The sequence below is a fragment of the Nicotiana tabacum genome, chromosome 17, assembly GCF_000715075.1.
Source record: "Nicotiana tabacum cultivar K326 chromosome 17, ASM71507v2, whole genome shotgun sequence".
Classification (NCBI taxonomy): domain Eukaryota; kingdom Viridiplantae; phylum Streptophyta; class Magnoliopsida; order Solanales; family Solanaceae; genus Nicotiana; species Nicotiana tabacum.
Window position 1 is genome coordinate 135,412,895 of NC_134096.1, and position 23,152 is coordinate 135,436,046.

The 23,152-nt window shown below is 33.5% G+C and overlaps 1 protein-coding gene across 2 annotated transcripts; it reads left to right on the top strand.

Annotated features, from left to right (window-relative positions):
* The first annotated feature begins 12,108 nt into the window (after positions 1–12,108).
* On the top strand, positions 12,109–22,917 carry LOC107771889 (kinesin-like protein KIN-14E). 2 transcript variants are annotated; one of them, XM_016591350.2, is made up of 24 exons: positions 12,109–12,401; positions 13,055–13,308; positions 13,432–13,504; positions 13,675–13,806; positions 13,886–14,124; positions 14,243–14,570; positions 15,495–15,594; positions 15,671–15,852; positions 15,964–16,079; positions 16,248–16,350; positions 16,771–16,923; positions 17,022–17,168; positions 17,275–17,475; positions 17,789–17,953; positions 18,028–18,132; positions 18,234–18,374; positions 18,463–18,657; positions 18,951–19,077; positions 19,201–19,403; positions 19,505–19,687; positions 19,970–20,065; positions 20,212–20,409; positions 21,982–22,253; positions 22,439–22,917. In XM_016591350.2, the coding sequence occupies exons 2-24, from the start codon at positions 13,163–13,165 to the stop codon at positions 22,629–22,631; spliced, it is 3,798 nt and encodes a 1,265-aa protein (XP_016446836.1). In that variant the 5' UTR covers positions 12,109–12,401; positions 13,055–13,162; the 3' UTR covers positions 22,632–22,917. The 2 variants fall into 2 exon arrangements, with proteins under 2 accessions (XP_016446836.1, XP_016446837.1); XM_016591351.2 differs by having other exon boundaries at positions 12,234–12,476.
* The last annotated feature ends 235 nt before the right edge of the window (positions 22,918–23,152 follow it).

The following is a 23,152-nucleotide window of genomic DNA, read 5'->3' on the forward strand; positions in this document are numbered from 1 at the left end:
CATGATGCAAATAAAGCGTAGCCTACTAGGGATATTCATTACTTGTGGCTTGTTCTTCTAAGTTTGTAAATCCTAAAGGAGATGGTATCTAGACCTGGCTTACCCGGGCGGACAACCCGAGCCGAGGAGCGTCAAGCGTCACTAGTAGTAGAACAGCACTGGCTAGCTAACGGCTCTCCCGCCTAAACACGTGTGACTAAATCCTTCACCAGAAGCTGGTAGGCTAACTGGCTTTATCTCAAAACAGAAATTTTGTGATGCTGGTAGGCAAACACAACATAACTAATTATCAGAAGACTCAGAGAGATGCGAGAGAAGATACAATTTATATGTACAGTTCAACAATATCAAAACGGTAAAAACTCGATAAGTAACACATTAGGCCCAAGTAAATCACAATATATACAAAAATTAATAAAGCCAAATAAAGTCAATGTACAAGCTTGAATTCTTGAAGTCCCGGGCAGAGTCGCCATAGCTGTCACACCCCTTTTCTATCCCCAGAAGATAAATGTGTTATTGATTGTGGGTTAAAGAGTTTTTCCAATTAAAGTGATAATTTTTGAAATAGGGATTATTTTATTTACAGAGTCATCACTTGGAATTGATTTTTTGCCGGTGTTCCAAGTCACCTTTTATTTGAATCCCTAGTCAAAGGAAGGTTTGACTCCTTTATTATTGGTCTGTAAAAATAAAGTCCGGATAAGGAATTCTGTTGACCGAGGAGAAGATGTAAGGCATTCTCCGAGTCCCGTGATTCTAGCACGGTCGTTTTATTGACTACAACTTGGCTTAAGTTAATTTTGGATAAACTGTGATTTATTTATTTTCACGTTTTATCTATCCGCTTTTAATTATTAAAATATAAAATTATCTTTGAAACAAATCAAGTGTGTGAATCCGTTTTGTTTATTGTGCCGAAATCATGTTACGCGTACGTGTACACAATTAATAACATTTTATTATATAAGATTATTTTTGCCCAAAGTTGCGCGAACGCATACTTCTATTTTAATTTTAAAAATCTCAATTATGTCATACGAACGTATGCATAATCACGATGATAGATTTATTAATACTAGCGATTATTATGAATTATTTTTCCTAAACTAATTTTGAGATTATTGTGAGGCATGAGAATTGTGGAGCAATGACTGTGGATAAGACGCGTATGATCAGCTCTTGATACATTAACAAGTTCAATTATCTTACTAAAGCTAGGAAGATTCAGACGATTTATTAATTTATAAGGAATTGACTAACTAATATGATTTGTTATTACTCTATGCCATAATAATAATCCCTCTAACCCAAATGCTTGCATGACCAAACAATATTATCTTTATTCCCAGTTTTAACTCCAACGGAAAGTAATCAACCAAACCAATTTATAACATCTGTTAATTCAACTTAACCAAACGGACAACTTACATCAATAATGAATCCGCATAAACCATATCTAACATGAAACAAGATACTATGATAATTAATGAGAGCAAACAAACACTTAAAATTTCATATTGATTCTGCAGTTAAACAAGAAAATATCACAAATGGAAGGCTCAAAATATTAGTATCACGTAAGCAGCAAAACAGAAACAAGCGAAATCAAACAAAACAATTCAAACACCCACGACACAAGATCTGAAAATTAGAAGATAAGTGAAGTTATAGTATGACCTTTTAGTAGCAACTTTCTTTATTTTAAACATGAAGAATCTCCATTGGAGGTCAGATTTTTGAATCAACGATCAAAACAACTGGCCAGAAAACTTGAGCTAAATATACGGGGATCTCAAACTAAGATTGTAGCTCGAACGACGGCGACGAACTCTACTCGATTGGAACGGAATACCACCACTACCGACCTGGACGATGACTATTTTCGTGACTAGTTTTAATGACTGTTTAGGGATTATCGGCAGCTGTGTATTACCGCTTTTGATGGTTGTTTGGAGGAAGAAAAAAAGTATTTTTGGGGCTGATTTTCAGCAGTAACACAACTGAGTTTTGGGGTATTTTTTGGGTGATTTGAGGCTGGTTTCAAGGGCTGTTTTGTTGCCTTTTGGGGGCTGAAATTTCCAGCTGCGATTCGTCGCTTTTTTTGGCTATTTTTGCAACAAATTTTTGCTAAAAAAGGGCTGTTTTTCAGGTTCTTTTGGAGCCGTTTTTTGGAGTGATTTTCGGCTGTCTTTGAGCTGGGTTTTTGGAGGTCTTTTTGTTGGTTTTTGACTGCCTTTTTCTTGCTTGTTCTTAGAGGAAGAAAAGGATTGAGCTCCTCTCCTTTTTGGGGCTCCTTTGGTCCATTTTTGATGAGGAAGAAAAGAGTTAGGGGTTGTAAGTGGGGGACAAAGTGTGGGGGACAAGCATGGGGGGCAAGCGTGGGGGACAAAAAAAGTGAAGTGGGAACACGCGTGGGGGACAAAGAGTGGGGACACGCGTGGGAAGATGGGAGCGGCAAATATTCAAGCACGGTAAAAAATTAGGTGCTCACACTATAAATGAAAGGAATATTGAATATTTTCATATTTCTATAATCATAACGGATAAATATAAAAGATTACCCGATTTTCTTTCTATTTGTACTACACAAATATAAGCATGATGATGAAATCATATGTCACAAGTAAACTAGAGGTTTACTAAAATAAATATTAGTTGGCATGACCGGTTGACCATCTCGGTTCAATTATAATGCGAAAAATTAATTGAGAATTACATTGACATATATTGAAGAAATATAAGATTTTTCAAAAATTCTCTTGTGCTGCTTATTCTCATGATATATCAGTTAAAGTTGGGATTGAATCCTTTGATTCCTGAAACTAATAAAAGGTGATAAATATATGGGCCCAATCACCTGCCATGTCGACCGTTTACTATTATATGATTTTAATAGATGCATCTATTCTTTGGTCACATGTGCATTTGTTATCAACTTGCAGTTTGGCTTTTGCAAGATTGATTGCTCAAATTATTAGAGCACAGTTCCAAAATATAAATTATAATTATTTATCTTGATAATACTGGTTTAAATCCAAGTTGGTTTAGCAGAAATTATATGCCTCCAATTATAGCTAAACCATTAGTTATGAGAATAAAATTGCCAAAATAAAATTTGGTATGTGATGTATTATTTAATATACAACAACACTTGTACGCATCTAGCCAAATTAAGATAAGTTCTCCCTATCACAATCGGTTCAGGATCAAAAACTAAATAATTTCCATCTAGAAATATGAATGTGCTATATGATTTAATTGTTCCACCACAATGCACAAAGATAGATCCCCAAATAAGGCTAGGGATATGTGTTGGTGATCCCAACAATAGGGGGAGAAAATGGGCAGCTGAAAAAGTAATGCATGTAATGAATTATTATGACTACATCGAGATCCTCGTACGAAAAAATGTGAACTTGAAGTTCAAGTGATAAATCATTTGCAAAATATTGCCAGTCGTATTTGCTGACCCAAAGCTAAATGTCATATTCAACTGCTAATGCTCCAAATAAAATAAAGTTCATAATGAATAGAGTCCATGGAATGCATAAAGCATAATAGACTAATCGGTTCCAAAAATAAAACTCCTTGAAGAAGGAGAGGAGCAAATGTTCAAGATGGTCATAATAAGGAGGCAAGTGCTCTAGAAGAGCACCACGACATAACACTTTATAAAACCTCATGGGAGAGGCTCAGGTACCTGAAAATAATAAGATAAAGAGATCTCAATAAGTTATGTCTTTATTGGGTAATAGTAGAACCGATATAAAATAATCGTCGACGATATTGTTAATATAATGTAGCGCTCAATATTATTTATATTTACGAGGATCTTGAGCTCAAATCTGTCATGAAATTTGGACAGATAAATGATTGGCCAAATAAAAAATACGCAATGAAAATTGATTTCACATGAAATATATGAAGTTGGACGGATAGTGCTAACATCTGAAAGTATAAAGCCAGTGGAGGTATAAATGTGTTCTTGTGCGAAAAAAAGGGTCAAGTCGATAGACATAAAGATGACTTGTGTCACAAAAAGATTTATAAATATCCTGGCATTGATTATATAGAGACATGTTCTCCTGTGGTGGATGTCGCCATTTCAGGTTTTAATCTGGCAATACAAGAAAAACGTAATATGCGTATAATGGAAAGCATTGAAGGATTTAAATTGTTCTAAAGCATATTAAGGTTTCCAAGAAATTTATTAAATAAAACTTCAAAAATCCTTATACGGATTAAAACAATCAGGGCGCATGTGGTATAATCGCCTGAGTGAGTACCTGTTGAAAGAAGGGTACAAGAATGATTCGATTTGTCTTTGTGTCTTTATAAAAAGATCTGGATCTAAATTTGTTATAATCACTGTGTATGTTGATGATTTAAATATCATTGGAACTCCTAGGGAGCTTCCTAAAGCAGTAGAGCTTCCTAAAGTAGTAGACTATTTAAAGAAAGAATTTGAAATAAAAGATCTTGGAAAGACAAAATTTTGTCTTGGTCTATAAATTGAGTATATAAAAGATGAAATTTCTGTCCATCAATCAACATACACTAAAATAATTTTAAAGCGATTTTATATGGATAAAACACATCCATCCCGACCTCATGAAAATAATGAAGAGCTTCTTGGTCGCGAAGTACCATATCTTAGTGCAATTGGTGCGCTAATGTATCTTTCTAACATTACAAGGCCTGACATAACTTTTTCAGTTAATGTCTTAACAAGATATAGCTCTGCTCCTACAAGAAAATATTGGAATAGAATCAGACACATATTGCGGTATCTAAAAGGGACTACCGGTATGGAATTATTTTATGGCAATAATTACAGTCCTGATCTTGTTGGTTATGCCGATGTTGGGTATTTATATAACCCACAAAAGGTTCAATCTCAACATGCTATGTGTTTACATATGGAGGCACTGCCATATCTTGGCGATCAACTAAGCAATCAATCGTGGCTACTTCATCTAATCATGCTGAGATAATTGCTATTCATGAAGCAAGTCGAGAATGTGTATGGTTGAGGTCTATAATACACCTTATTCGAGACAAATATGGTTTGAAGTGTAACAAACTACCCACAATTTTGTATGAAGACAATGCAGCATGCATAGCCCCGTTGAAGGGAGGATTTATAAAAGGGGAGAGGACAAAGCATATTTCACCAAAATTATTTTTTATACATAATCTTCAAAAGAATGGTGATATCTATGTGCAACAGATCCGTTCAAGTGATAATATGGCTGATTTGTTCATCAAATCTCTACCGACGTCAACCTTCAAGAAACTAGTGTACAAGATTGGGATACGAAAGCTCAAGGATGTGAATTGATGCTCTCATCAGGGGGAGTTAATACGCGTTGTACTCTTTTTTCCTTATAAGGTTTTGTCCCACTGGGTTTTCCTTGCAAGGTTTTTAACGAGGCAACCAAAAGGCGTATTTCTAAACATGTGTACTCTTTTTCCTTCACTAGGATTTTTTTCCCATAGGGTTTTTTCCTAATAAGGTTTTAACGAGGCACGTTATCTATGGACATCCAAGGGGGAGTGTTATAAAAAAAATCAAATTATGGTGGATGTCTACTCTTCCTCCATGATCTTCTCAAATGCTTAATGACATATTCAATGACATATTTTTATGCTTAATGACATATTCAATGACATATTTTTCTTCACTTTTCATGCCTATATAAAGGTCTTGTAATAGATAAGAAAATACACACAATTGAAGAAGAAAATCTCTTCCTTCTCTCTATCTCCATTTCTTGTTCATGTTTTACTAAATTGCTTTTATTTCATAACAACATATCTTGTTCATATTTTACTAAGTTGTTTTTATTTTATAACAAAAGATAATTAATCTAAGCAGGCTGCCATAATGAACACTAGATTGTCTTTAAACTGTTATACAATAGTCAAAATAAAGATTGTCTGGCCTACAAAATAAAAACTACCAATAAAATATTTAACGTGAAAGCTAATCTTATCGCAATATAATATTGACTTAGTAATCAAAATGAATAAAAAGGTATGCCCCCAACTTTCTCATGTTTGTCTTGAATACTTGCACTCTCAACTTTGACTTTTTATGGTATATTTTCCCCACTTTTAGTTGTTGGTACTATTGGTTTTTGCCTAGTCATGGCCTGCCTTCCTCTAAGAGAGTCACATCTTTCATATACCTAAAAATAAATAAATGGTTTAATGGCATTGCTGGCTAAGTAGTGGACATAGGGGAATACTCGTGAGCTTATTTAATTCCCCTAACAATTACTCCATTATTTTTTGATTCCCCCAAAACCCAATTCATTCGCTTATTCCTCTCCATTTGGTGTTTTAGGTTTTTTGAGGACCTGAAGCCGGCATGGCCGGCAATCTAGAGATAATTCTGTAGATTCTAAATTGACATATTTTAACTGTACTTTCACTTGTATATTATTGTATTCGTGTGATATATATAATACGAGTTCGAGTCGTTGAAGTAATCACTAATAATTGCGTTAGAATAAGTTGTTTACATCAATACCCCTGGGCACGACCTTTCCCGAGACCTTGCGTGAATGTAAAATGCATTGTGCTCTGGATTGCTATTTTTTTACTTTCACTTAGATATTGATGTCATATTCATTTCCTTTAAGAAATTGCTACTCTTTGTAAATAATAAAGTAAATTGGGACAATTTAAATATTACACAATAAATTTTATTTTAAAAAAATCCACCAAATAGTGATTAAAAAATTGAAAAAAATTAGGAAAATGAAGATTTAAGTAACTGGTAATGCTATCCCAAGTCGTTTCATTACTGGTTTGATTACTTGTGATGCTAATTAACGTAACGATCATAGGTTGTTTGTTAATTGACGAGAAGTGATACTAAAACCAAGCAGTTGGAATTTGGATAATATGCAAATATTGGAAAATTAATTTCTTGAAAATGCAGCTCCAGAATTTTCATGGGGTACGTGGCATGTACTTACTTATTCATCTGTCATTATTAAGATAACCAGAATAAAAGGGCAATGAAGCTTTAAACTATGAAAGGGGAATTGTAACTGTCAAAGACCCAAGAGAGTATTTATTAAGCTCCCATACCTAGTATTGTTGCAATACCATGACAAACTATTGAGAGAAGTGAAGGATGAATAGCGCATGTCATTGATGCTCTATGCGGTCAATATACTGCAAATACTGAATATAGCGTTATATCTTAATGGACAAACGTGTACCGCGCTATATATAAAATGACAGTTAATTATTTTTTCACTTATTTTCGTCGTTTGAGTCCAAAAAGACCACACTTTGATTCCGGACTCTTTCATAGTGTACAGTACAATTTCTCAAAATTATTTGTATTAAGATCTGGGATACTTTGTTTCCTTTTTGAAGGAAACTTTCCAGGTTTTCACTACGAAATGACAAATGTTTGTGAATTTCGGAACGTTATTAGACAGAAAAAGGGGGGGGGGGGGGGGGGGTTGGGGTTACATATTGAGAAAGAAATAAAATCTAGTCCTGCATGATTTACTTGATGGTTTGATCATACAAAAAATCTCGATAATAAACATTTTTCATTTTTCCAACTACAAGTCTTCCATTAACCTCAACAACTAAATAAGTATTTGTGTGAGAATTTCACTTGCAAATGAAAACGATTCAGCTTGAAGGTTGGCATTTGTTTGTGAAATTGTGAATGAAATTTAACTAGAAATTGAAAAAAAAAAATCAAGTTGAAGTTGTTTTCCAAGTGAGGTTTTTTTTCCGAATCTTAACTTCCACTTAGAGCTCTCAACTTTTACAAATTTCTTTTTCCAAAAAAATCTATTATTTTAACACAACGTCAATTTCCACTAACTTTTTTTTCTTCTTCTAAATTTAACTTTAAATGATTTTTTCAGCTTCAAATATTTGTTCAAATGGGCAAGAACTCTTGCTCCAACGAAAGGTAGATAAATAAATGGCAACACCAAGAAAAGATGATCGAATCACCTATCTCTTTTTCTATATTGTGTACTAAAATTTATGCTAAAAGCACCGGACAATCTAACAGTATAAGAAGTTGGTCATACTCATTGCTTTCATCTTGAATCCCAACCTGCATATGTATTTACGAGGAACAAAAAATGACAAATCATTTCCACTCTAATTCCACGTACACTAAATTGAAGATATTTCTTTTACACTCATTATTACAAGCCAGATAAGAGAATGAAATAATTCCCCAGTTTAGAAAATAAAAAAAATAAAAAAATTAGGAGTCTTTTTCAAGTTCTTTTTAATTAGTTGGTTTCATTCTTCGAGTTTCGTCGTAACATGGACTTGCAAACATGTCTCTTTGTCTGTTTTGAGATTGAAACTTTCAAATTTCTCCAACTGCACTCGGTTATGACTTATGGCATGATTGGATAGTTCCTAACTTCCAAGATACCTCGACAGTTGGCTAAAAAATTAATAGAGATTTATTAGGTTAAGTAATTAGTTTAATTTTATTTTTCATGTTGCAAATGTTTGAATATGGTCGAATAAGAATTGCAACATTCTCTTCCTTTATATTAGTGTTACTTTGTAGCTTTGATCCGTAGTTCCAATACTTTGATTCCCTTAATACTCATTTTCAATGGCAGGTTTTTAATTAAAGAACTAGGAGTAATTTTCAAAGTACCCTTTTCACTTTTGGGGCAAAGAATTTACTTACATCAATATTTGATCTTTTTATCCAACTCTTGTTTCAAATTATCAATGTCGTCGTTTTCGTCCTTTTTTCTTTTCTTTACTGTTCTTTTCACCCTTTTGTGTAATCTTGGAAATCTCAATAATCCCTTCCTCAAAAGCTGAACGAGTCCAATGGATTTATGAGTAATAATTCAGAGAAGTATACTTTTGTGGGAACACAATTATAGGATAACTAGAATATACTTTTGTGGGAACACAATTATAGGATAACTAGAATTAGGGGTGTTCATCGATCGGTACTGTACGGTATTTAGATATTTTATTTCGGTATTTTCGATATTCGATTTCGTAAAATACTATACCAATACCATACCTAATTAAATTCGGTATGGTTCGATTTTTCTACTTTCGGTTTCGGTTCGGTAACTTCGGTTTATTCGGTATGAATACTAACTAGTACATAGAGTCTTAAACGGTAATATTTTTAATTAAAGTACTCAAAAATACAAAACTAAAAACGTTTGTTGACAAAAGTTTTGTCCAAAATCAGCAAATACCAACCTAGAGAGAGAAAACTTAGAGAAATATCTTGTTATTTGCTCAGAGTTAATTGATGAACTTAGAGAATAAAGGAAAGTAAAATTTTAGATTTCTTATATTTATGTTATAATTAATAAAATGTGTATTGTGTAATATAATATATATTTCGGTACGATATCGATATTTCGGTATTTCATTTTAAAATACCAAATACTATACCTAATACCAATTTTTTTAAAACTTAAATCAAATACCATACCGAATACCAAAATATCGAATACCGAATACCAAAATTTTTGGTTTTAATACGGTAATTTGATATTTACCAAATTATGCACGACCCTAACTAGAATATTGTGGTAGTTAGGTATGCTCCAAACCTAAACTAAAGTATCAAATAATACAAACTACATGCTACCCAATAACCTTAAGGTCCCAACGAATGGTGCCCAAGTCTCAATCCAATATGTCCTGTGCTTATAGTTCTTCAATAGGATTGGGTAATATGCTTGAACCCTTACAAATTAGGGCAAGAATCTTTCTTTGATTTTTCTTTTCTTTTGCCCCCACGGTTTTTTGTACTTTATCCTTTGATTCCTTTAGTCACATCCAATGAATTTTTACTTTCTCGATATGGAGTAAATTTTATGAATTTTGTCATTCTTGTTCATTATCCAAAAGTAATTTTTCTTTCTTTTGTTACGTAAAAGTTATTTAACTTTGTGTTCATTACCCAAAAGTCAATTTTTTTTCTTTTGTTACACAAAAATTATTTTACTATGCTCTAGCTATCACAATAATCACTTTGACTAGATTTTACAAACTTTTCACCTGAAAAGTCTATTATGCCCTTGACATTATAAATCCTCCCATTTATGTAATAAATTTGTACATTTTTTTCTTAGTATTACTTTTCAAGATATATAAGTAGCATTATTAAATTTGTCAGTAACATTACCGTAAGCAAATCTCAAGTACACATTCTTAATCATGCTTAATAAAATATATTTAATAAAAATTTAAAAAATTAAAGCTCATTGATTTTTTAGCCAAGTCATACCCATTAATTTAATAAATAAATTATTCATATTTAGCAAAACGATACATCAGGTTAATACTTTCAAATAAATAATACTAATAGATAAAGCTTTAAAAAACTTAATATTAAACACAAATACATTTTTTTAAAAACAAATATGTTTTTGTTATTTTAAATAAATATTAATAAATAATTTTTTTAATCATTTTTATATTTAAAACGTGTTCATGTTTGAATATGATTAAACATTTGAGTGCCGTGAAAAAATTAAACGTATGGATATATTATAAAAATAATTAATAAAATAATTTAAAATTATTTTAATTATAAGTAAAATAACTAGGTAAAAATATATTATATAGTATATAATATATATGTATTACGTAAATGAGAGGATTAATGTCAATAACATAATATACTTTTCAAGTAAAAGTATTATAAAATCTGGCCAAGGTGACTTGTGATAAATAGAGCAAAATAAAATAATTTTTGTAACAAAAGAAAGAAAAGTGATTTTTGGGTAATAAAATTGAATGATTTTTACGTAACAAAAAGAAGAAAAGTAACTTTCGAGTAATGAACACAAAGTTCAATGACCACCCATAAATTTACTCCTCGATGTCAAACCCAACATTGTAATTTTTTTCTGTTTTATTTTTTTCGACTTCGGGTCTGACAAAGATAATGCGTATGCAGTCCTTATTTCAACCTTGTGAATATAGAGAAATTATTTTCTATAGAATAAATGTAGTGAAGAAGCCATGCATGTTGAAAATAAGAAAAATAATTTGCCTGTGGACCGAAAATTCAAGATTTTACCGCAGGAACTTCCACAATTTTTGTTCAATAGCTTTTGTTTCTTATTTCAATTTTCACTTGCAGCTTATTTGTTTCCCCTCTCTTTTCATTTGGAATGCATGCATAATTTATTCGTTTTAGAGAATTGAGTTACTGAACTCAAAAGAAGCCGAAGCAACAGTGCCGTTATGGTTGCACAAACTAGTAACGTAAATGCTATTCTACGCTTAACACTTATTTTCTATAGTCTGATGGTATATCAAAACAAACATTAATCTTTTCCTCGTACAATTTAAGGCAATTTCTACAAATTTTTAGAATCATAATAATTAGGTGTCACGCATAAGTTAGTAAATCAAACCTCGAACGATAATAAACTATACAACAAAAGAAAAATATAACAAAAGAGACACAAACATTTAACGTGGTTCGGTCAATTTGATCTATATCTACAGACGGAGATGAACAATCCACTAAATAAAAAAGAATTTCGTTTATATAAACTTTATGAAGATTTAATCTAACTTGATCCTTAAATACCCAAAATTAGATTAAGATGTTCTACTAGGGGTCTCAAATTGTCCAATTTTGTTCGTGTACCAAAAGGTAAAAAGTTTTGGAAACCAATATAAGCCCTAGAAAAGAAAAGGAAATATGGAATTATGCCTCTTATCAGATACAAGATATATTCTATCTTTGTTACTTTTTATCACAAATAAAATAATACACAAAATTTTACGTATTAGAAGTACAGAGTTTAATAAGGTCAATCAGATGCTATACCCCGAATTAAATATAGGATTTGTACAATCAAACATTATATTACTAATGTGAAATTTTATAGGTTGGGATTAATTTTTATTAATACGTAAGTCAAAGGACAGGAATGCTTATTGATATGAAATTTTCATAAAAAGGGCATTAACTCCTATTTAGGCAAAAGGAAAAAAATGCAAGTATTTATAAAATCCCAGAAGAAGAAAAAAAAGCAGACAGAAAATAGTTTGCTATCAAAATTAAAAACTTCATTTAGCAAAATCTACCAAATCAGGACCAAATGCAATAAGCAGACAATTCTGATATTTTATAGTATAACTCTATCCAAGTTATTGGAACACCATTTCTAATTTTCCTTTTATATTTTGTCATTTTCCCCTTGCCAAAAAAGAGCTTTGAAATTATTTAAAAAACTCTCGTGACCCTCCACACCATCTTCTTTCTCCCTCCTTCACTCCACCACCATTACATCTCTCTTTCTATTTTCTCTCTCTGGTGGTGGCGATCTTTCATTCTAAGGAAAGCATAATCCAAAGCTTCTTCTTTTTTTCATCATTTTGCTTTGGTATTCTCATATATCCTTCACTTGCCCATTTCTAATTTATGAGCTTCTGTAATTGTGAACAGCATTTGTGCTTAGGTACACAAAGTCCAAAAAAAAAAAAGACACTTACCCAGAAGTTTTTATGTTTTTATTTCTGAGCTACAACTGATATTATGCTGTTTTGTTACTGGGTTTTTGTGCTTTTGATTTGTCATTGTGGGTTTTCGATCTACTCCAGTGGTTATGACTTCTTGTCTTTTTCCCCAATGTGTAATCTTATTCCCAAGTTTGAAATTTTCTTGCATTTTCTGCAGTTTTTTGCTTGTGATTCTGTGGATCTCGGTGTATAGAATTAGTCGGTTCTTTGTTTAGGAGAAAAATTTGTTGGTCATTTGGTGGCTGCTAGGGAGCTTGCTACTTATCTAATCTTTTGAGTATTCTGTGAGCTTTGTAGCATATGGTGCAATGTTAATAGGATTTTTGTGATTCTGTTATGGTTTGCTCCGGTTAATGATGCTTATGGTTTTGGACGTTTGTTGACTATTTGTTGAAAGTGGCACCTTCTCTAATGTGTGATTTTCTTTTTGGGGGAATCTGATTCAAAATTGGTGGATTAATTTAAGCTTTTGGGCTTCTTTGATTTCTAATAATCATGGTGTTATTAATTTGGTCAGGTAACTGAGGAAGCTATTGAAGATTAAGGGTCAGCAAAATATTGTTTAATTGAGGAGTTGGATGGTCTTTCTGATAGTTGTATAGACTTGAGACTATAATTTTGGAACATGACTTCTGATATGCCACCAGTTAGTATGAGATCAAACAGGTCTTCTTTTGGCTCAAGTAACGGATATGAAACACCTTCGCACTATTCTTTTGCAACCTCAAATGGGGATGATTATGATAGTGATGGTTCCAATTTTGCTCCACCGTAAGTCTCTCCTTTCATTTTTTCCAGTAGATGTACTTTGGTATTATTTTACGCTTCGATGAAATGGGTAGTGTTGTTTGATACTATATAGTAACTTACAAGTTTGCCTTGTGCAATGTGTAGCACCCCAACTACTCTCTCATCAGTTCTGTCACCCGAACTTGCTGGTGCGATACCATATATTGACAGATTCCAGGTGAGGCATGTCTTTCCAAAAAAAAGAAAATCATTTCAATCTGTATGCACACAACGAAGACTGGAGTTACTTTTTTTTCTTTTCTGAATTCTATTAAGAATGACGTGACGGACCTCAATTCTGTTTTTCTTCTACTATAGAGAGGTAATATAGATTCTTTGTTGTTATAGGTTGAGGGTTTTTTGAAGGCTATGCAAAAGCATCTTCAATCTGCTGGCAAACGTGGGTTCTTTTTAAAAAAAACTGTTGGGCCACAAGTTCGGGAAAAGTTCACATTTGAGGATATGTTGTGTTTCCAAAGGGTAAGATTAAGCTCTTTATCTGTTTACACTTTTAATCTCTTTGGCTTGTACAAACTAAAAACAACTTGCATCATGACAGGAACCCATTCCAACATCAATTCTGAAAATAAATGGCGATCTTATCAGCAGGGCAGTTAAGTTATTTCAGTCCATTCTGAAGTATATGGGTATTGATTCCTATGATAAAGCAGTTCCAATCAGCTTGGATGAGCGAATCGAGCTTGTTGGCAAGCTATTTAAGCAGGCGCTGAAGCGGTCTGAGCTTCGGGATGAAATGTTTGCCCAAATTTCAAAGCAAACAAGGAATAATCCGGAGAGGTACTTTTGACATCAAGTTTATTAATTGATAAACGGGATGCTGATATTCTCTTCTTCCTGTTCATTCTATTGCTTTTTACTTGACAATGTTCCTCACATGCTTGCTTCGTAAATACAGGCATTCTTTGATTAAAGCATGGGAGCTAATGTACTTGTGTGCATCTTGCATGCCTCCGAGCAAGGAAATTGGTGGATACTTGTCAGAATATATTCATACTGTTGCACATGGAATTAATACTGATTCTGAGGTTCAAGTTTATGCAATAAATACTCTAAATGCGTTGAAACATTCTATTAAGGCTGGACCTAGGCACACGATACCTGGTCGTGAGGAGATTGAAGCTCTCTTAACTGGTAAAAAGCTTACTACAATAGTGTTTTTCTTGGATGAAACCTTCGAGGAAATTACATATGACATGGCCACAACGGTAGCTGATGCTATTGAGGTATTGCTGAATTTCCATACAGTATACATACGACAAAATATGCATGGTATTTATAATGTGGTAGAACTTAGCAAGAGTTAGGAGATCCTTGTTTTTATTCATCACTCTTTTATCCAAGAGCGAATGGCTATGTCTGACTCAGCATGAACTTTACATGACAGTTGGAAAATCTCTAGGCATACGAGGAACATGTAGGGCTCACTAGTTATCCTATGGTATTCGGGTAAAGTTTAACGAGAAATATTGCACAGGAAAGCGGGATAAATGTAACTTGTTTGGTGTAGACAATCTGAACATCCAAGCTAAAACCCTAAGATAATATTGGAGCATCCTGGGCCGTTATAAACCCTTTGGACTTATACAACCCATGTGGGACATGTTCTTTAACACCAAAACTTGCATTGCATGTTTCGCTCTTTTATCTCTTCCTTTCTTCTTTGTTTATGGTTCCTTTATCAGTTTTGTGCTTCCTTCCAGCATACATCTCATGTTTATTGTGTATTTGTTATTTGCTTGGTTCAATGTTTAAGGAGTAGCTACTTTATCAAAAAATACTTAAGGAGTAACAAATGACTTCTGATCAGACAAATGAACAGCTTCTTATAATCTTCTGGAACCTTAACTTTTGGGCTATCTGTCTGTTACTTCTTTTTCTTTTCTCCTTTTTTTCCCCTTCTTCTCATAGACTTAAGAATTTCAAAGTCTGATTTATGTATAGATGGCTTAGTCCCTCTAACTCTGATTTTAGAAGGGTTCTAAGATCATTTGACATGGTTTATTTATCACTTTTCAAATTTGACGGTCTTGATTTAAGAAGTTTCTCTTACTGGATTCTAGTTTCTTTGGGAAGCAGATAAATTTAACAGTGGATATGATGGTGATATTTTCCTTTGTAATTTTTGTGTGACATACTTGCTCTTTCAGGAGGTTGCAGGGATAATCAGATTGTCTGCTCATGCTAGCTTCAGTCTGTTCGAGTGCCGTAAGGTTGTTACTGGGTCTAAATCTCCAGATCCTGGAAATGGTACTGATTCCTTTCCACTTTATAAATTCTTTAAAGGTAAAATGTTTTGCATTTTAAGCATGTATGTTTTCTGTAGAGGAGTACATTTGTTTGGATGAAAATAAGTATATTGGAGATCTGTTGGCGGACTTTAAGGCATCAAAAGACCGAAGTAAAGGGGAGATTTTGCATTGTAAACTAATTTTCAAAAAGAAGTTGTTTCGTGAGTCAGATGAAGCTGTTACAGAACCAATGTTCGTGCAATTGTCATATGTTCAAGTATGTCAGTTTGCTTATAGTGAATTGATATGCTAAATGTTTAAGCTCATTGGTATACCTTCAAGTCAAAGTTGATTCTACTTTGTTATAATATTTGTTCTGTGGTCACAGTTACAACATGATTACATAATGGGCAATTATCCTGTTGGCAAGGATGATGCAGCACAGATGTCTGCTCTCCAGATACTGGTTGACATTGGATATGTTGATGGCCCTGAATCTTGCACGTCAGTAGTTTTTTATTAACTTTTCTTTCAAATTATGCCTCATTTACTTTTTTCCCAAATTGGACTTGTCCCCAGTTTCTTATTTCACTTTACTAGTACTATTTCTTTCAAAGACTGAACATGCTGTAGTATTTATGCCTGTCCTATATGCTAAGTTGTTTATTTCAGTGACTGGACATCACTGCTGGAGCGTTTTCTACCCAGACAAATTGCAATGACACGGGCAAAGAGGGAGTGGGAATTGGATATACTTTCTCGTTACAAATTGATGGTAAGAGCTTTATCTGGGTTTCCTTGGTCAAGGAATCATGTTCTAAGAAACTGAATAGAAGTTTTTCTATCTACATTTTCCTTAATGATGTTTCTTTATGCTTAATATACATTTTCATTCATAATATAAGGTGTTCTCCAAGCAATATTAGATGATTTTTGCCTCCTGTATTTCTCAATGCCTCTTTTTGTGAGCAGGAAAAAAGAACTACCAGCAGTGCTTGGCTTTTGTCCTTGAGTTCCTTTCCAGTCGCTCATTTTCTTTCTATTTGTTTTTTTTTTCATTTCACCGTGGCAAGTTTACCAATTAGCATCCCATGATTTATGTTGAAACTCCTTAGATTACTTTATGCATGAATTTCCTTTGTTTTTGTGAACTGATACCATGTCAACATAAGGTTCATTCTTTTAATCTCTCTAGGAAAATCTGACAAAAGATGATGCCAAACAACAATTTTTGCGGATTCTGAGGACGCTTCCTTATGGAAATTCAGTTTTCTTTGCTGTTCGAAAGATTGATGATCCTATTGGACTTTTGCCTGGGAAAATCATATTGGGCATTAATAAGCGTGGGGTAAGATGTAATTCATAGTGATGCTTATCAGGTTGAGAAGATGGATCTGTATTTACTTTACGTAACAGTTTTCAAGTATGATCTTTTGTTTTCCACAGGTTCATTTTTTCCGTCCAGTTCCAAAGGAGTATTTGCACTCAGCTGAGTTGAGGGACATAATGCAATTTGGTAGCAGCAACACTGCTGTGTTCTTTAAGATGAGAGTTGCTGGTGTCTTGCATATCTTTCAGTTCGAAACAAAACAGGTTCAAAGCTTGTCTATTACGGAACATGCTTATCTTATGTGTTTATAGATGGTTGATTCAATCTGGCTCACTATTTTACATAGCTTGACATCTTCATTATATGCAGGGAGAGGAAATTTGTGTTGCTCTACAGACACATATTAATGATGTGATGTTACGCCGCTACTCAAAAGCCCGTTCTGCAGCTAATGGTTCCGTTAATGTAGATGTTCCAAATAATCTCAAAACTGCAAACACTGACATTAATGAAAGACGCATTCAGGATTTGTCTCGCGCCCTTGAAGAATCTCAGAAGAAAGTCAATGATGTGAGTGGTATTTGTTGTTGTAGAAGAAACTTTTATGCTTTATGAGAAGTTCGAACAAAAATGTTTAACATGCAAGGTATATGCTGCTGGTAATATGTAAACGGGAACTGTTCTTTTCTATTAACATAAGTTGAAATAATGGAATTCCCAACTCCTTCTATCAGTTGTGTCTGTGCTGAAATGTATATGTCACCCATTTGCTCTACCTGCTATGCATATATCTATCATTTCAATCACAATACAAAGATACAATGTGATGTATTTTTGGCACACATTTGCTTTGATAGCTCATGGTCGTTGTATTGATAAGCAGTTGCTGGAAGATTTACATGAAAGGCAAAGAGAAGAATCGAAGATGCAAGAAGAATTGGATAGCTTAAAAGATAACTTGAGATCAGAGAAGCAAAATTTAGCAGCTGCTGCTTATGATTGTGAAAAATTTAGATCTCTATGCAATGAAAAAGATGCAGAGCTTCAGGTGTTTGTTAAATGTGCTTAAATTTGATTTATTGAGGCGGCAATCATCTCATTATATTAGTGCCTTCTTTACAGGCTGCCCTAACGGAGAAGCAGAACTTGGAAATGCGACTTTCAAAATTAAGTTCTAAAGGTTTGGAGAAAAATATTACGAAGGAGTTGGTTGAAGCGAATAACCAGGTAGAGCTATAAATATGTGTTTGGCCTTAGTTATCTGTCCAAATTAGTTAGTGAGTTTGATCAACCTAAAAAAACACAAACTTATGTGGCTTTACATGTAGGTCTTACAGAAGATCCAGGAAGAGTTGAGAGCTCGTACTATGGAGTTGCGCACTGCAGAAGAAACAAAGAGGAAGCTTTTGAGTGAAAGAACATCACTTGAGGAAAAAATCATAGGGCTAGAAAAGAAGAAATCAAGTGAGGTATGTTGCATTCCATGTCTTTGTGTTTAACATGCATTCTGCATTTATATTGATTTTTTGTTGATTTGCACTGATATTTTGGGTACAGATGGAAAACCTTCAGAAAGATTTTGAAAAAGAATGCAAGGCGCTGAGGCTCCAAGTCTCTGAACTTCAAAGGAAACTGGAAGAGGCCAAACATGATATGGTTATTGCACGGTCAGGGCTTGAAGCTAAAGACAGGGAACTAGAAATGCTACAGAATAATTTGAAGGAGCTCGAGGAGCTAAGAGAAATGAAAGAGGTGAATATCTTGTACAAAGTATTTACAACAATAACTATACCTTCCCAAGCTAGTTGCGATCGGCTATATGATCCTCAATATCCATTGGTTCATTATTGAGGATTCATTTTAAATTAACTAATTTTATGTTGATAGTGAACTTACAGAATCCTCCTCCTTTATATGTGTTTGGAACTAGCAATGTGGACAAGCTCTCCTAGGCGGAGTTTACAAATATTTGTGTCAAAAAATATATTTATTATGCTGCATGGAATATCATATTTTCTTTTTTATTTGACACTTACTTTACTCAGGACATTGATCGAAAAAATGAACAAACTGCCGCCATCTTGAAAATGCAAGGGGCTCAATTAGCAGAAATGGAAGCACTTTACCGAGAGGAACAAGTTCTAAGGAAAAAGTACTTCAACACAATAGAAGGTAAAATTACCTGCCTTTCTTTATTTTGTGCTACTGACATTGCAATTTTGAAGGTCCTTGTTTATTTTTTATTTGAAATTTCTTTTTTAAAGTGTAATATTATGGACTTTACTCATGTCTCAGATATGAAAGGCAAGATCAGAGTCTACTGCAGATTAAGACCTCTTTGTGAAAAGGAAATTATAGCGAAGGAAAGAAATGTAATGAGAAGTGTTGATGAGTTTACTATTGAACATATATGGAAAGATGATAAAGCAAAACAACACATGTACGATCGTGTCTTTGACGGAAATGCCACTCAAGATGATGTGTTCGAAGACACTAAGGCAAGCAAAAAGTCAATTGTCCTCTTATAGAACTTTGCTAGGATCTAATATATGCATATTGCCTAGCAGCTTCTTAGTTTGACATGTTGTTGTTGTTGCAGTATTTGGTGCAGTCAGCTGCTGATGGATATAATGTTTGCATATTTGCATATGGACAAACTGGATCTGGCAAGACATTCACAATCTATGGAGCTGATAGTAATCCAGGACTGACACCAAGAGCTATATCTGAACTCTTCAGAATTATGAAGCGAGATAGTAATAAGTTCTCTTTCTCTTTAAAGGTAAAATCTTCTAATGCTTTAAAGGTTATTGTAGGTTTTTATTCCGTCTTCAGTTAATATAATTAGTGCATTAATCATGTTTCAACTTTCTGAATTCCGATTCTCTGGTGGAACATCTAATTATAAAATTGTCAAACTATGAGTAATACAGTGTTGTCACCTTCCTTGTTTTCTTTTCATATGATTTCTCTCCTTATCCGGTGCTTGTGAAGTGAATAGATGTACGTCCTGAAGGCCCATTCTAAACCATTGTAAACTTATGACTGATGTGAACTTTTTCAGGCATACATGGTAGAGTTGTATCAGGATACATTGGTGGACCTCTTATTGCCAAAGAATGCAAAGCGCTTGAGATTGGATATAAAAAAAGATTCAAAGGTGATTGTTTTAGAGCCTCACAAATTATCAATACTTCTCAAGTCTATTTCTTTTGCACTTCTCTTTTCATTATGTCCAAGCTTGAATGAGCTTATGTTTAGATTTTTATTTTGCCTTTAACAATTAGCAAAATTTGGCATAAGCAGGGCATGGTTTCCGTGGAAAATGTGACAGTGGTGTCTATTTCAACGTATGAGGAACTTAAGACAATAATTCAAAGAGGATCTGAACAGCGTCATACGACTGGAACCTTGATGAATGAGCAGAGTTCAAGATCTCATCTTATAGTTTCAGTTATTATTGAGAGTACCAATCTTCAAACGCAGGCAATTGCCAGAGGGAAGGTGCGTGCATCACACCCTTCAACTTTCTTGTGACAATGTGAACTTGTACGACTTATACAATATTGGCATGGGTGACTCAACAAAATGTGGCCTAAAGCCAAGTTTTAATAAGAGGCTTTAACTTTTTTAACAGAACTTTTATATATACACGCCAAAAAAATAGTGTCGTTTTTTTACTTGTTATTTATACTGTAATATTCTTATAAGACAAAGTCTAATTTCACAACAAACATATGATAGTAATATCATTATTATTTCTATTGGTAAGCGCTAGTTCAAGTTAATAAGATGTTAGCCATGTGTTTGCAATTAGGGGTGTTCGTCAGTCGGTACAATTTGGTATTTTGGGTATTTGATTTCTTAAAATGTTATACCAGTACTGTACCTAATTAAATTCGGTATGGCTCGGTTTTTCTCCTTTCCGTTTATTCGGTCTGTTAACTTTGGTTTGTTCGATTTGAATACTAACTAGTGTGTAGAGCCATAAACTATAATATTCTTCATTAAAATACTCAAAAATACAAAAATAAAAATATTTCTTGACAAGATCTTTGTTCAAAACTAGCAAGTATCAATCCATTGAGAGAAAACGGTACATAAAGGAATAAATTTCATCATTGAAAATGTCTTGTTATTTGCTTAGAATTAATGGCTGAACTTAGAGAACAAAGGAAAGTAAAATTTTAAAATTTCTATATTTATGTTATAATCAATAATATGTGTACTGTGTAACATACTCCCTCCATCCCAATTTATGTAAAGGTGTTTGACTGGACACGAAATTTAAGAAATAAAGGAAGACTTTTGAAACTTATAGTCTAAAACAAACCATAGAAATTTGTGTGGCTAGAAATCATCTCATTAAGGATAAAAAGGAAAATTTAAAGGTGAAGTCTTACTAAATATAGAAAGGTGTCATTCTTTTTGAGTCTGACTAAAAAGGAAAGAGTGTCACATAAATTGGAACGGAGGGAGTAATATATATTTCGGTACGGTATCGGTATTTCTTTTTAAGATATTGAATACTATACCTAATACCAATATTTTTAAAAACCTAAACCAAATACCATAATAAATACCAAAATTTTTGATTTCGGTATGGTAATTCGGTATTTACTAAAGTATGCACAACTCTATTTGAAATCAATTACCTTGGATCTTGTATTTTGTATTTTTTTATGTTTTCTATAAACTTCAATATTTTTTTAAGAAAAAAAAAAAAATTTACTATAAAAAATTATTTTGGCCCCAAAATTTTGGGGGCCTAAAACAAAAGCTTTAGCAGCCTCCCTCTTTAAGCCGCCCCTAGATATTGGCCACTATGCTTTTCATTCTTCGTTTGAGGAGGAAACTTTTAATATCCTAAGTAATACTTTGTTGGAGTAGCTCAAGTTTTATTTCTTAGCATATTAAGGTAGATTTCATTAGTATATCTAAATCTTGTTTTTTACCCAAGTCCCTTGTGACTGTGCCAATAAGTGTATAATCTTTAGGAACTTTACCAATATAGAATCACAAAAAGTGTCCTTTGTTTCTTTAGCTTCTGCTTTATTCTTTTTTATGTATGTGCAGCTAAGTTTTGTGGATCTTGCTGGCTCAGAAAGAGTTAAGAAGTCTGGCTCAGCTGGCAATCAATTAAAAGAAGCTCAAAGCATTAACAAGTCATTGTCAGCACTTGGTGATGTCATAAGTGCATTATCTTCAGGAAATCAACACATTCCTTATCGAAATCACAAGCTAACTATGTTGATGAGCGACTCGTTAGGTGGAAATGCTAAAACTCTTATGTTTGTAAACATCTCTCCAGCAGAATCAAACTTGGATGAGACTCACAACTCCTTGACGTATGTTCTTACTTGTGCATATATTCTCTATTGTTGAAATAGGTCATATTGTTTTATTTTTTGATCATGTTATTCTGATAGTTTTCCTTCTTAAATTGAAATGCTCTCTTTTAAGCCTTATTTGCTCATACGATGGAGCCGACTTGTAATCAAGGTATAACTTTAAGTACAAATTTGGTTTCCAGGTATGCATCAAGAGTCCGTTCCATTGTAAATGATCCCAGCAAAAATGTTTCATCTAAGGAAGTCGCTCGGTTAAAGAAGCTAGTAGCATATTGGAAGGAACAAGCTGGTAGAAAAGGGGATGATGAGGATTTAGAGGAAATCCAAGATGAACGGCCAACTAAAGACAAGACTGATGGTCGTCATTCGATGTAAAACATCTAGAATTGAATGCGAGGAACGAGTGAATCAAGTTGAGCATCTTGTTTAGTTGCCTCCAAAATATGAAGAGGAATGGTGAATATTTGAACTGCTTGTTCAGCTGGTTTGTACTGCAGCTAAATGGTTGAGATTTTCCTTCCCAGAATTTTGTTGTTATATAGGGAGGATTAAAGTATTTAGCTTAGGGAGTCCTCAATCCTCATGTTGTATAGAGCTAGCTATATGTGTATATTGTACTTAACAATCAATCAATGGTTACTTCATTCTTTCTCCCCAAAAACTTGTTATCTTTGTTTCAGATGTGTGAAATTCCTTATTGTTGATAAATAGGCAAAGCAGCCCCACTTACCAACTGTATTAATCTGAAGTAATTTCTTTTCTAATTTCGCTTTTAAATGTTTGGATCTGAATGGAGTCTCCTAGTCCTCACTAGATACTTACTGATCTCAATATATAACTGGAGTCTGTTCTCTGCTAATTGATTTTGGTCAGATTGTTCAACCCAAAAGAATTGA